Consider the following 14,735-nt stretch of genomic DNA (forward strand, 5'->3'; position numbering starts at 1 on the left):
CCACCTGGCTGGTCCTCAGCAGGATGCTGGCTGGAGACGTGACCCCCACAGAGACCACATCTCTGACAGATCACAGCGAGGTTCCTGGCCCTAGAAATGGCTTTGGCCCATCCTGCTTGGCTCCTGCTGCAGCACATCCCTCCTCCCAGTCACCGACACTTGGCTTTTGGGTTGTTCATGTCGGAGCCGAGGCAGTTTGCTTTTCTCCGAGGGCAGCGAGAGCCTCTCGCTCTCCCTTGCTCCGTTGCTGGAGTCCCTCGTGCCCCAGGCGCCGAGGAGCTCTCCTCTCACTTGGCTGCAGAAACGGGCTCAGCATCCCAGAAATTCAGGCTTTCATGTGGGAGCCAATAGTCACACAACCTCCATCCAGAAACCATCATTATCAGCCGCTTGCTTTTTCTTGGTTTCTTTGAACTACAGCTCCCAGGATGCCTGAAGATATGCAGACATCCCGAAGACAGTGGTTTCCCATAAACTTTTGGGGTTTCATGCTCTGCAGGCAGGAATGTTTTTATTGCATCGCAAATCCCTTCAAGTCCCTCAAACCTCCGTGGCGCTTCCCCGCCGTGGGGCAGACGCGGTGGCTGGAGGCGGCTGGGAGGAAGGCACGCCAAGGGCTTTTCTCTCCTCCTTCTTTCCCCTTCTTGCAAGAGGGACCTTTGTAAATCCACGTTGTGCCTTTTCAAGGGGGTTGTTGGACTGGGAGGAAGTTTGGACGAGCTATGGTTTGCCTGTAAGGATGTGTTTCCCCTTCTCCTTGTCTCCGTTACTTCAAGGGCTATTAAGCAGCATCCTGCATCCCTGTGGACATAGCTGGGCAAAGCAGGGGAGATGCTAGTGGGCAAGTGCCTCGGGCAGGGTGGTGAGGGGTTTTCGCTGGACTGGGAAGAATTGAGGACACAGGGAAGAAAAGAAGATGCAGATTCATGCACTGGTGCAAGAGAGCCCAACAGGCTGGGCTTTAAATCCTGAGGTGCTTGCTCACAAGACCTAAAGAAAAACCATGGAGAGACATGGCTGTAAGTGCGAGCTGGTGGGTCGCCATCTGCCAGCCCCCAGCGTGGATCTGCCCCTGGGACAGATCAGGGGACATGGGGTATGTCCCACAGGTGCCACCTCGGCTCCGTGTCTTCCTGGAACCGAGAGGAGGGTGCTGGGAGTGGAGCAGTGTCCATGGCATGGGCCCAGCTGCCCCTACTAATCACTTAGTTCCTGTAGGAGAAGAAATGCAGGGGTAGGATGGGACTGTGTGTAATGCAGTGGCATGTTATGGTACTGTTCTTCTGACTGTAAAAACACTTTAATGAGTTTGTCCCATTTGGTGCTGGTGAACACCAGTTTTGTACTTTATGGTCAGGCTCATGGCATTTTCCTTGTTTTTCCCTTTGGGGGGTTAAAAAAATAAAATAAAATAAAATAAAATAAAATAAAATAAAATAAAATAGCTCAGGATCCTCCACGGATTGGATTTATATATATATATTTCTTCTATAGGTGCTACTTTGCCTGCGTGAGGAGCTTTGTGAATGAAAGCCGAGGTGCTGGGTGCTCTTTGGGGGCCATCAGCACCACCACCCACCCGGCTCTTGCAGGAGGCAGCGCAGGCGTGAGCTGGGCCGTGTGTGCCCCCAAGGGATGCGTCCTGGCCCTGCTCAGCGCCCTCCCCATGGGATGCTGCTGGGGGGGCCCTTCCTGGGTGGGTGTCCTGGTGCCCCTGGGGTCTGGGGTGGTTCCCTGCCACCCCTCTCCCATCCCACCCTGCACAAGCACACCCGTGTGCACGAGGACACCCGCGGCAAGCAGGGCTGCTGGCACCTGCCCTCCCGTCCCCACAGTGAGTGGTGGTGGCCCGTGGTGTGGTCCGCTGAAGGAGGTGGGTGCCAGCCCAGAAAGGAAACCCATGGAGGCGCTGCGGCCGGCCGGCGTTAACCACATCACTCCTCTCCTGCGCTTGGAAGAGCCCGGCCGACAGGCAGCCCAGAATAACAAGCTTTTCCATTTGTGGGACGCGGGGCCATTTAAAACAAGAGCCGGCTCCAGCGGGAGCGCGGAGCTCAGACTAAACACCGGCACATCCCTCCGGGCAGCTGGTTCCCCACAGAGGGGCATTGGGCTGGGGTAGATGGGGATGGCACAGCTGGGGTGGCATGATGGTGCCTCACTCTCTGTGGGCTCAGCCTGAGCAGCAGCCGGAGCTGGTGGAGGAAGATGAAGGTCCTGGGTGGGCTGAACCCTACCAGGGACCTCCTCACCCATCCATGCTGGTTCCATGTGAGGAAAGAGATTTCTTGGGTTTTCTCCTTTTCTCTATTTTTTTTTTTTTTTATTTTCCCCATTACCTTTTTTAAATTAGGATAAAAGCTTTAATTGCTAGGGAGGAACTAGCTACCAGGGCTGTATGCAGAGCTCTCCTGTCCCCTGGCAAGAAGGGAAAGTGTCTGCACGTCTCTGCCTTGGCAGACGTACACTCACGCAGCACGGTCGGAAGAGCCCAGCTCGTGGTCCTGCTGCTCAGGAAGGAGCGATGTCTTCATTAAAAACAATAGTAAAGGCAAGTGACAGAGTCCTTAAAAATAAGCAAAATGATGGGGATTTCACCCGAGGAAAGTAACGTGTGACCGTTTTTGGAGCTTTTATTTAATTGTTGGATGTAGATGGTTGGACTTTCGTTTTTAAAGTAGATTAAGCTAATTTTGAGTGTGAAGCCTATTGGTGCATGCCATTCGTGAAACGCTGGTCGTCAATGATATGGTTTATGGCAGGGAGTCAGAAAAGATCTGAAAGATCCTTGCTTACCTCTTCTTTTAAGCTGTTTTACAGCACCAAATGGAGAAAACGGGTGACAGGAGTGGAGAATGGCTGTGACAGGGTGGCAGGAGTGGAGAATCCCACCCTAAATATTGCTTAGAGTCTGGCTAGAGAGGAAACTTCCAGATCATCTTATGTTGTCTTCAGGATCCCACCTCTTCCGAAGTCCCTCAGCCCCACTCACAGGTCACGTTCATACCGGTGGGTGTGGGGTCTGTTGGCAGCATGTCCCACTGCCTCCCCATGGGATGCTTCCTGGCTCATACCCACGTGGGGATGGGTTCCCAGCAGGATCGTGCATGCCCGTGGGTGATGATGATGCCCAGGAAGGGGGATGATGCTGGTGCACGTCCCCAGCAGCATGGGCTGGGGGTCTGCAGGGCGCAGCGTGACTCACCAGGCTGTGGGCATGCGTGCCCAGCATCTCTGATCCTGCGCGGACAGCTGTGGGTCAGAGGGGAGACAGTTGTTATTGTCAAAATGCAAATGAATAAAATCATTGTTTTGGCAGAGAATTTTTAGGGGAAGGACATGCAAATTTACCTTCCGTTCAGAGTGTACATTGGTATTAAAATACAATGTTTGAAAGCCAAAACAAAGGAACATTTTAATTTGGGACTCATCAGATGGTTCCTTCTGCTTGAATTAGCATCAAATTCTTTGCAGCACATGCTGTAAGTTTGGCAAAACTCTGATTTTCAAAGAAAACAAGAAAAAAGTTCTAAAAATGCCATCCATTTCCAGGGGCTGTTGCTGCTTTCCTTTGCCTCCACCATTATGAAGCGACTGGTTTGGTGCTGAGTACTGGACAGGCCAACAGGGACAGGCTTTGGGAAATGCAAGTAGGATGCAAGGGTGGGTTTCTTCCTGGATGCTGCTTTAATCTGGCCTCTAAATAGCTCAGAAAAGTCAGCCCTGGGGTTCTGCTCAGAGTCACAGGACCCAGGAGGTCCTCGGAGCACACCTGAAGGGTGGTGGCACACCTTGTGGGCAGGGTGGGAGCGGGTGGTCAGCAGGGCCAGGAGGTTGCCGAGATTGCTGATGGAGGCTGGGCTGAAGGGATGTGGTGTGTTTCTTTCCTTGGCCACCTTTATAAATGCCCTCCGTCTAAAACCTGCTCTTCCTCCGTACACAGAAATATTGTGCTGCTTTTTCGAAGGCACCTGTGAGGTATCTCTATCTTCTCCCCCTGCTTCCCTTGTCCTTTCATCCTTGGGTGTACCTACCCACCTTGTGTCATGGATCAGAAATAGAGACTAGCCACCGACTCGCTAATTGTAATGCAGCCTGATAATGCCAACTATAATTAGCTGTAAGTATCAATTGTTTTGCTGGCGGAAGTTTTTTGTGACCCTGTTAAATGGAGGATGCTGTCTGCTCTGCCCAGGTCCTGGCTGCAGAGCCAGATCCTGCAGGGTCCAGCAGGACTTAGTCCTTCCCAGGGAAGGCAGCCTGTGTCAGTCCAGATGCCTACATCTGCCAGGCTTGTGAGGAGCCAGGCCTGGCAAAGCAGCACTCATCGGCAATCTTTTAAGCACTGCTTATGCCCCTCAACATGTGGCAAATGTTGGCGACCACCAAGAGATTTGCTGCCATAAAGTCCCTTCCCTGAGCCCCAGGTCACCGCAGCCGGCCGGCTGGCTGTGCCAGTGACACGGGACTGCCCTGGGTAGTCATTATCAGGGTTTGCAGCTCTGACCCATCTTACTGCTGTAGGACACTCATCAACCCATGTGGCTTGTGCTAGTGTGTGCTGTGGTGCAGGGAGGAACAGATCAGGGGCTCTGAATACGGCATCTTGTCTTGAGCTGCAGCACCATGGCTCAGGGCTGTCCCTTTGCTCCTGCTGTCAAGACTTCTAGCTTCTTTCTTTACCATCTCTTGCAACTCCTGCCACTCTTTCCCCATTTGCAGCATCCTCACTGCCCCTCTCTCTGGCCTCGGGAAGCCTCAGCTCACTGCCCAGGTGTCCCCTCCCCTTGCAGCAACCCCCTCATTGGGTCAAAACAGGCATTTTGAGCTTTGCTCAGACCCCCCAGACTGGCTGATGGAGCTTGTGAAGACCCATCCCTGGCAGGAAGGTGAGCCAGCGCACTTGCAGAGCTTGCCCCCTTAGCAGGGCAAAAACCTTTGGCTTCTTCTCTGCAGCATCACCCAACCTCAGCATATCACTCAGCTCACATGCCCGGTGTGGCAGCACATGGAAGAGTTTGAGCAGGTGGATATGCCCAAATTCATCACCGGGGCTGCCCGCAGCCATGCTGTCATGCTGTCTGATCTGTTCTGAGCTCCTCACGGAGGTAAATGAGCGCCTGTTCCACTGACGTGCTGTTCAACACTGCCGTGTTTGGGGGGGGAAGAGATTTCCTAATGCGATGGCCCGCAGGCAGACCTCGGGCTGTAACGGCATCAGATCTCACAAACTAACTGTGGTTGAGTCAGCATGAAAAGTGGGATGCTGAAGTTCAGAAGGGGACCTGGAGAGTTGAAGAAACTGTTGATGAGCTCTTCTCCATGCCCGGAGCTGATGCCCTGCTCTTTGGGTGAGGGACCCAAGCTGCTGAGATGCTCTCTGCTGCCCTGCCCTAGGCAGTGCAAGCCCAACCCAGTTCCCCTGCCGCTGCCTTGGGGAAGGCACCTCACTGCTGTTTGGGTTGAACGGTTGTGTTCCAGCAGGAGATCACCCAAGCTTCCCATTTCTAGCCCTAGGGGATTGGGGGTGAGCCCCTAGAAGTGTGGCAGAAGGGCAGTGTCCCATACAGATATGGGGATTCTTCAGAAGAAGCCCTGGGTGGGCAACCTTGGCAGGTCTGTCCTTGAGCTGAGGGAAGGCATTGAGAGCAGATTGGTCAGGGGGTCCCTCGTGCTTCCCACCCGCCACTCACCTGGAGCAGCATCCATTGGGGCTTGGAAAGTCTCTGTGGGCAGTGTCCTGTGCCTGTCACCTGATGACCCAAAATACTGGTGGAATTGCTCAGTCTGTGGCTTGTGTGCCCCAGCCCAGGACATTGCTCATAGCTTTAGGATATTGAGGAGGAGGAACATGAGGAAAGTGGAGTATGTGGCTGTCTGCAGCTCACCAGATTCCCCATGTTGTCACCCATGAACCCACACATATCAGAGACCAGTGGCCAAAACCACTTCCCTGAGTGGTGAGGGCAGGGGCAGGACAGCCTGGAAGCATGGGAGGGCTCTTGGGGCTTCCTCCTCCTCAGCTCGCCTAGGGACCCCAAAAGTCTTGATGGAAGTTGGGGCACTTTTCAGCATCGCCCCCTCTGCTTTCTTCCCTTCTCAACAGGAGCAGGCAGCAAAGTAGGGCCATGCAAGGTGGCCGGAGCTCGTGTCACCCTCTGGGGATGCCAATGGGGTTTGGTGGCACATTGTTGCATCAGAAAGCCCAAAGTCAGTAGAGGTGAGCCTGAGGCACTGCTGCCTTCTGCCTGGTCATCCCTCTGCAGCTGAGTCTGGTCCCTCCATCCAAGCACAGTCCCCTTGGCTGAGCTTGGTCCCCCCCATCCAAGCCTGGTCTCCCCATCCAAGCCTGGTCCCCCCATCCAAGCCCGGTCTCCCCGGTCCGAGCCCGTGCAGAGCCGTGGTTATGTAAAGCCCCAGCGAGTGTGACCGGGAGATTCTTCAGTGTTGGAATCTGAGTCACATGGGGCTGTTTTATTTCCCCCTCTGCTAATCTCGTTTCTATAGAAACAAGATTGGGAGGAAAAAAAAAAAAAAACCAGAAAAGAAAAAAAAGAGCCAAGCACAGAGCGAGCGAGAAACCTGAGGTGATGGGTGAGGGAAGCGGAGGTGGTGGATGAGGAGGTCGGGCAGCGCGGGTGGGAGCAGGGGATCCCAGCCGGGATGGGAGCACGCCTGTGGTTGTGTGCGTCGAGGGGACAGGGACTCTCCCAAAGAGCCACTCTCGGATGAGCTGCTCCTCCGGCGGTGGGCAATCGGCAGAACCTGGAGGGAAGGGAGCAAGGGCTGTGCAGGTGAGTGAAAGAGCCAAGCACAGAGCGAGCGAGAAACCTGAGGTGATGGGTGAGGGAAGCGGAGGTGGTGGATGAGGAGGTCGGGCAGCGCGGGTGGGAGCAGGGGATCCCAGCCGGGATGGGAGCACGCCTGTGGTTGTGTGCGTCGAGGGGACAGGGACTCTCCCAAAGAGCCACTCTCGGATGAGCTGCTCCTCCGGCGGTGGGCAATCGGCAGAACCTGGAGGGAAGGGAGCAAGGGCTGTGCAGGTGAGTGAGCATCACTCGTGCGGCTCCCGGGCATCTTTCCCCGGCATGGCATGGCACGGCACGGCACACCGGAGCTCTGCCCGGTGCACCTGGGTCCTGTCCCCACCTGCTGCCTTGGGGACACACTGGTGGCTGGAGCTGCGGTCGGCGGGCGCTGCAGCGGGCAAGCGAGCAGGGTTTGCCAGAGCAGCAGTTGCGGTCAACCCTTGCCCGGAGGCTGGTGGTGTGTGTGGTGTGTGTGACTGTGCACCTTCCCTTTCCAAAGCCTGTCTCTCCCGAAAGGCTGCTGCCTGCTCCGGAGGCACCTTCCCAGCTTTATTTCCCCCCTATTTTATTCTAACTGCACCCGTGTGAATAAAAGGCTCAGAGGATGCGCGGGGAGCTGTGCTCGCTCTCAGCCCTGCTCGCCCCGAGGCAGCGTCCGGCTCCCTCCCAGCGGGGTTGCCCTTCCCCAGCCAGGCTGTGGCCAGGATGCCGGTGGGGATAAGCCCACCTCGAAAGCTGCTTTTGCAATGACTGTTCCCAAAGGGAGGACAAGATGAAAATGCTGCTCGAATTTTGTGCTGCCAAGTGCCTGGGCTGTCCTCACGGCTTGTCCCGGGACTTTTCCTTGCCTGTGCTGATTCAGGAGGCTGGCAGCTGCTGGGAGCTGGGTTAGTTGGGAACCACAGAGAAGCACGTGCTGGCTCCTGAGTCTCGGGCTGGGGAGTGCAACAAGTGGGAGTTATTCCTGCCTGGACTAAAATGCCTCTGTCTCTGGGGGATGGATGGATGGCTCATGCCCGTGCGGTGGCAAAGGCTCTGGCTGGGTATGTTGGTGGAGCAGGAGTGTGACTCTGGTGCTGCTGGTCCCATGCTGGTGCCTGTGCCCGCACTGCCTCCTGACCCTGGTCATCCCACACCGGTGGCATGGTGTGGCTGTCCCTGCATAGATGGCAGTCTGTCCTGTGGCATGGCCAGGTCTGGCAGTGCCAGCAGCTGGGTGAGATGCCACACGAGCCCCTGGGCTTCTGTGGGCACACACCCACCCTGACGGCTGCAAACTGCTGAGACACGCTGCTTTTTGCAGAGGCAGCCCACGATGTTCCTCTGAGGGCCACCACAGGGGAGAGGGAGGGCCAACCAAGCCAAGAGGACAGGGATTTTGCTTGTCATTGCTTTCCAGTTGTGGCGTTGGGGACACAGCAGTGAGGCACCACAAACCCCCGGCCGGATTCACGCCTGTGCGCAGCTGGTGGAGCTGGAGGGATGAATCGAGTCCCTGTGCGTTTCTGTACTCAGTCATATTTGGGAAATGTCATTGCTCATCCGCCGGCCCGGCCAGGGAGGGGGTGGAGGGCGGCGCTTCAGACCCTTGTCCTCATCCGAAAAGGGCAGCTGAGCACATTTTTGTGCGGGGATACTGCGTCTTGTGATGGCTCAGTGAGGTGGCTGAGCCACGGGCAGGATGGGGACAGGCTCTGACCCTGCTCTGCCTGCGTTGCCACTGTCTTGGCGAGCCAGGGGCTTCGGCAGTGCTGGGGTCAGACCCCCAGAAAACATGCCTGGTGAAGGGATGGGCATCAGGCTGGTGTGACTTGGCACGTTCAGTGCAGGTGGCACGGGAGCTGTGCCCCACGCTGAGCTGGAGTCTCCCCCCTTGGCCGGGCTGGGCTGTGGTGCCACTCTGGGCACCCTCCGCTCGTCCTGGTTGAACAGCAGCACATACCAGGCTGGGGACAGCACTGTCCCCGTCTCCCTTCGGCAGCAGCATCTGGCTCTGTGGTGAGGGCTGGGTGCCATGTCTGGTGCCGGGGGGGGGTCGCTGGTCCAGCCGCCCCCACACGCACGTGAAGCGGTTGGTTTTACAGGGGAGACATCGCCTGCAGGTTTTGCATCTCTGCGCCCCCAAAGCAGCGGCGTTCCTGTCTCCCCAGTGCTGCCAGCTCTGCTCTGCTGGGGGGTTTGGAGGGAAGGGCTGAGGGTAGGTATTGCTGCACGAGTCTCCAGGGCCAATCATTATTTCTGGGGAAAAGATGCTGTGTTTTGACTTAAACGCTGACATGGGACTCTGAACATGTGTAATCTGGCTGACAGATGGCAAGTCATAGAGGTGTGATTTATGATACAGCACAGTAGCTGAACAACCTTCTCTGGTTGTCAGGAGACGATTCTTCCCAGCGCTGCGGTTGATGTTTCAATTGATGGCTTTCCCCGCGTGTCCCCTGGGCGTCTCGGCAGCGCGTGGGGACCGCCGACAGGCTGTGTCCGCCGAGGCCGGGCAGCGCCGTTGCTGAGCCACTGCAGAGATGCTGCTTCCTGTGGTGGGGTGGGCAGGTCACCCCAAATCCCGCCCGGGCTGGACCGTGAGACCATCCCCATGCAGCGGGCAGGGGTGGGGAGTGGTGATGGCCTTGTCCCTGTCCCATGGCTGGGGTGAAGCTGGCTCAGGGTGGCCCTGGAGCTGCCTGTTCCCCCAACTGGCAATTGTGGGGCCAAGAGTGCTGATACTGATGGGAGAAGGCACAAAAGCCTTGCCCATCAGAGAAGCGCACAAGAGGATGGATGCCAACAGCCATAGGAAATGTACCGTACTCGCACAGCCTCTCCATGCCTCAGTTTCCCTGCCTCTATTTTAAGAGGTTGATCTTTTTCAAGGAAAAGAGGTGTCTGTTAGCATTTTGAAAGTACTTGGGAAGTAAAAGTGTGGTCCCAGCAGCATCCCCCTCCCCATGTTAGAGGCTCACTGCTGGGGCCACCCACAGGGCCCAGACCCCGAGCATGACGCTGCTGTGGGAGCATCCTGACCCCGGGGGACCAGAGGAGCCCCAGCACAAGGGGCTCGGGGAAGCTGACCCACACGCAGAGCCTCGATGGGGCAAGGGGAGTGGGGCAGAGCAAGCTGCCAGCGTCAGGCTGCGTTTGCCTGCGTGCAGCCATGGCAGAGCAGGTATGATTCATTCCCCCTCCTGCGATACAGTTTATGTAAAGCAGCACTGTATAAATAGCCAGATGATACAGTAATGTGCTCCTGGCTCTCCAGCTAGTGATGCTTCTGCTGGAGCTTTGGGTCTGGTGGAGGTGAGAGGAGCTGGTTCATCGCTGAGGGCTGGATGACTTGCTGACAGCTCTCAAGGGGGAGGCACCAGCCCATCGGAGTGGTCACAGCCGTCTCTTTTAACCTGTCTGTGAGCAGTTGGAGGCGGTGGGTGAACCATGGCTGGGAAGCTTGGTTCGGGGGGTGAAAGCAGCACCAAACATCTCAAGATACTTGGTCACTTTCTGGTTTGTACGTGGCCTCACTTGTCCACTGTGGGTTTGGGGAATCAAGACAGCACCTGCCCTGAGCCAAAGAGCATTGCCCTTGTCCCTGAGCCTTTCCCTGTGATGCTGTGCCGAGGGGAAGTCACGACAAGGCCACATGTCCCCAGGCACCCAGCTGGCTTCTCCAGCCCCACCAGCACCCTGTCCCCAGGGGCTAATGCTTCTTCATTCTGAGCCCTGTCAGCGCATCACCCTGTTTTACCCCTGCCAGCTCTTCTTGGCAGATGCTGTTGGCTCTGTCCAGTAGCTGCTTTTTCTCTGCTTTGGGCAGGTGGACGTGTCTGAGTAAACCTCCTGGGTGGGTAATTGTCCCGGTGGATCACAAGAGGCTTGTCTGGCATGGCAGAGGAAGTTGTTTGTTGCAGGGGCCGGCTGCCTTCCTGCATCTGTGCAGGTCATTTGGGATTTCCCAGCCCCCCATCCCTGCTGGGGACCAGTTTGGGAGAGGTGACTCTGACAGTCCCCGATGGGGACAGGGCATAGCAAGCAGGATAACATTCTCCAGGCAGTCCCCAGATCAACTTCCCCAGCATCCTGGCAGCTGGGGATGGAGCCCTCACCCCTGCAGGGTGGCAGGAGCCTCTCCTGAGAAGGTTAGGGCTGCCCCAGCGGGAGCAATCAAATGCCGCAAAGGAGACGCTGTAGGAAGCCAGCAGCACTCGTTCCCACCACCCAGCCCCATCCTTGGGTCAGCACCGAGCCCTGCTCACCCCGGGGTCCACACCTCTCCAGGGGGCTGCTGAGAGCATCAGCGGCCAGTGCCCATGCCTCCCTAAACTGGGATCTTATTCCTTACAACGGGGCTTTGACACCCGATCAAAGGGGAGGGGAGGTGGCAGGGTGGTGTTAGTGCTGGGCTCTGCTGGAGGGGCTTTCACCAGGCGCCTGGATTGCTCCTCTTCAAACGCCTCTTCCTCCGGCTGCAAGCAGAGGAAAGCTGGGGTTTGGGTTTCTTGTTGGGTTTCTTTTAAGGCAAACCTCATCCTTTACATCAAAGTAGTATTTCTTCTCAAGAATGTAAAGAATGACCCTGGAAGGTCTGAGTGGCTCTTTCCCGGCGGTGATCGGAGAGACGAGAGCCTTCTCCAGAAAGCTGTCTCCACCCTGTCCCCAGCAACAGCAATTCATAAGCTGAAAAATAAATCAGTAACCAGAGTTAATGAATTGAAGATGTCTGTGTTTAAAATGTATCAGGGAAAAAACTGTTAGCTGGTCGTGGTTGGCTTAATTATTGTGAGGAATGGCGGAGAGCTCGCGTTTCTGAGAAATACCTTCTTTTTTTCTTTCTTTTTTTGGAGGTATTTTGTTTGGTTGAAGCCGGTCGGGACTCGAGAGGAGAGGAGGATTGGCTTTAGCAACGTATGTAGGTTCAAAGCCTTCCCCCAGGTCTGTCCCTTATCCCCCAGGACCTCTGTCAACTCCCTTCCCTGCCCAGCCCAGGGCTGGCTGAGCGGTGGGAGCAGGTCGTGCCGGCACAGGAGTAAAGGAGGAGGAGAGGCAGTGGCTGTGCCAGTGTGCGTGGCAGGGCTAGGAGGTGGCACCAGTGCCACCAGCCTGATCGTGTGTCCAAGTTGGGGTGTCCCAGTTCCCCAGTCAGCTCCTCCTTTGCTCCCACCTCTGCTCCCGGTGAATTGGCAGCAGGGACGGGTTGTGGCACCGTGTTTGGCTACCAGCCGGGTGTGCTGGCCCTTGGAGCAGGCACTGGGGGCTCCACGTGCTGCTGAGGAGAGCAGGGGTCTTTGAGGGGCAGGTGCCTCCCAAGCAAATCTCAGCGCTGGCTGTCTGTGTGCCCCCGGGCTTGGAGACCATGTGGTTTTCCCTGGGGACAGCGGTTCTCTGGGGCAGAGCGTGACCCCAGAGCCGGGGGATGCTCTTCCCCCTGGATCTAGGAACTGGGAGCAATACTGGAGCATCCCACACAGGCTTTGCCAGCACAGATAGGTCTTGCAGCTGAACCCATTTGCTTGCAGGTGTTTCCCTTTCCTCCTCTGAAACACCTCTGACATGGCCTGATTTCCATGTCAGCCCTCATCAGGAAAGCCCTCCTGGTGTTGGAGACCCCCAGTCTGGGAGACCACAGGGGTCTGGGACGTCTCTGAAGGAGTGTGTGGCCATGGCATAGGTCCACTTTGCTTCTGTCCAGTGATGGTTCCCTGGCTGCCTGACCTGTCTCGGGCAGGCACTGCAAGAAGCAGAAGCAGCTGCTGTTTCTCCAGCATTGACCATCACTGGTGGCATTTGGGCAGGAACATACAACACAAAGAGGAGATTTTGCTGCAACAGGAGGGCAGGACCCGGTGCTAGCTCAGCCTGCCAGGCTCCCAGCTTTGGTTTTGCTAATGGCATGCCATGGACCTGTGCTGGTCCTGGCTTTGCAAAGCGATGCCAAACCTGCTGCTGCTTTGCTTCTTCCCCCTGAGGCTGGTGCCACCCTGTCCCAGTGCCCCCAGCCCTCTGGGAGCCCCCTCTTCTCAGCTCTGAGCATCACCTGGCTTGGTGCTGTGGACCTGCTGCTGGGAGCCGGGGTGCTTCAGTGACATTAACGCCTCTCCTCTCCCCTTCCCCAGGTCGGAAAGCAGCCTCTCTAGGTTTGCCCACCGCTTGTCAGTTAAGCAGAAGCAGGAGAAGAGAAGGAAAGCTGAGTATGCCTCGGCCGAGCTGTCTGCCTTCCGGCCCAGGTCTCTGAGCATTGAATGGTAAGAGCTGCAGGACAGGGCTGGGGGAAAAGGAGATCCTGCCTCTCCGGTCCCCTTCCTGTCCCCTGTCCCCACCACTGCCACTCTCTGTCCCTGTCCAAGCAGTATCCTGTGGGAGAACTTCCCTTCAAACCCATCCGTCTGCTGCAGACGCTCCCCCAGGGTATTAAATCAAAACATCCCCCTTTGCCCCATTGCAGGGAGCAGCGGGGAGCCCCGGGCAGCTCCTTCCTTGGGGGGCTGCAGGACACCCCACCGAACTGAGCCATGGGGGTCTTGCAGGGCTCGTGTGGGACACGGACACATGTGTCTGCTGGGCCCAGTGAGTGCACAACCTCCAGCAGCCCCCACTGCCGGCTGCTCTCTCCCTTTCCCTTCCCACCCCATGCTGCTTATCAGAGCTGCTGGAGGATGCGTCCCACAGCCCCTTGCTGCCCAAAACACCTCCGATGGATAAACCAGAGCCCACAGCCACGGTGGGATGGCTGCGGCCAGCGTGGGGGCACCAGGAGCCATGGGGGAGCAGGGAGCCACAGGGGCTCCCCACTGGTGCCGTCCCCAGGGCGAGTGGGGTGAGGGAATGGGGCTGCCCCAGGATGAGCCACCCTGTGGGGCAGCCCCCTTCTCCCACCCCCCGGGGCTGCGGTGCTCAGTCCTTCCCTGCTGCAGTACTCTGGGGCCCCTCGCACCGAGCACAGGTCTCAGGCTGCAGCCCCTGCTCGAGCAGGGAGTCATTTATCCTGGGTTTCTAAGCTCTGATGCAACAGCCTTGGAAACAGATCACAGTTAACCCTCCCAGGGTTAGAGGTGACCTGCTAAGGATATTTAAAAGAGCTGGAAATTGCATCGCTTTCTGCTTCCTTAGATGGATAAAGGAGGGTAAAACTTAAAAAAAAAAAAAAAGGAAAGAGAGAAAGAAAGACGAAATGCTTAGAAATTGCAGGAATGTTGAGTTTGGTTTTCATTTTCCCTGCTTTTTTTGGAGATCTTCCTGGCATTTATTGTATGTTCTAACACTTCAGTGTGAGGTTGTGGAGTCCTCATCAAAGGCTTCCTCTATCTGTGAGGTTAGTTAGGCATCAAAGCTAACTAGGTATTAATGAGGCCAGACAAAGAATTTAAGCTATTTGGTGACAGATTGCTTTCTTCTCCAATTGCACAACTTTCTTCCCTTTGCTGAAACGATGTCATCAGGAAAGCTGTTCCGCAATTACTATGAATCTTCCAAATAGACAAATATGTGAATTTGTAATATACCAAATAGGAAAAGAAGCAAAGAACTCATTAAAAATGGTCAGAGTTTCTCTTTATACATAATAAAGAAGCAAGAGAAGTCCTTAAATCTCTTTTCTCCTTTTAAATGTCTATTTGAAGCCCCCGGATCCCATTTTAGCCCTGCTGTGTCAAGGTATATTTGTGGTAGATTTTCACTCGCTGTTTCCTGGGGGAAACCATCTGTCTTGGGTTAGTTTGCAAAGCACCTTGTACAGCAGCGACACTGCAGCAGCGGTAGATGATGCTATTTTATGGGGTTTTTGTGCCAGCTCAGAAGTGAGCTCTCGGTGAGGAGGAGTCACCTTTGCCTTCGGTTTGCTACATGCCATCGTGCTGGAGATGGAGGTTGGAAAGCGTGAGGCCCCAAGGGGAAGGACCTGATGTCATCGCTCCTGCAGGGACACAGGCACGGCTGGTC

The 14,735-nt window shown here is 56.1% G+C and overlaps 1 protein-coding gene across 7 annotated transcripts in view; it reads left to right on the plus strand.

Annotated features, from left to right (window-relative positions):
- The window catches only part of LOC106897888 (ankyrin repeat and fibronectin type-III domain-containing protein 1-like), a 269,176-nt gene that overhangs the window by 213,411 nt on the left and 41,030 nt on the right, over positions 1–14,735 (plus strand). For 3 of the 7 annotated variants that reach the window (XM_014958854.1, XM_014958853.1, XM_014958858.1), the window contains one exon: positions 12,914–13,042. The exons of 1 other annotated variant lie outside the window; for it this stretch is intronic. In XM_014958854.1, the coding sequence (XP_014814340.1) occupies positions 12,914–13,042 (129 nt within the window). Of the gene's footprint in view, positions 1–6,598; positions 6,795–6,847; positions 7,044–12,913; positions 13,043–14,735 lie in introns of those variants that run through there. 3 more of the 7 variants (XM_014958857.1, XM_014958856.1, XM_014958859.1) reach the window with 3 other exon arrangements.

This window comes from Calidris pugnax, unplaced genomic scaffold, assembly GCF_001431845.1.
Source record: "Calidris pugnax isolate Ruff unplaced genomic scaffold, ASM143184v1 scaffold244, whole genome shotgun sequence".
Taxonomy (NCBI): domain Eukaryota; kingdom Metazoa; phylum Chordata; class Aves; order Charadriiformes; family Scolopacidae; genus Calidris; species Calidris pugnax.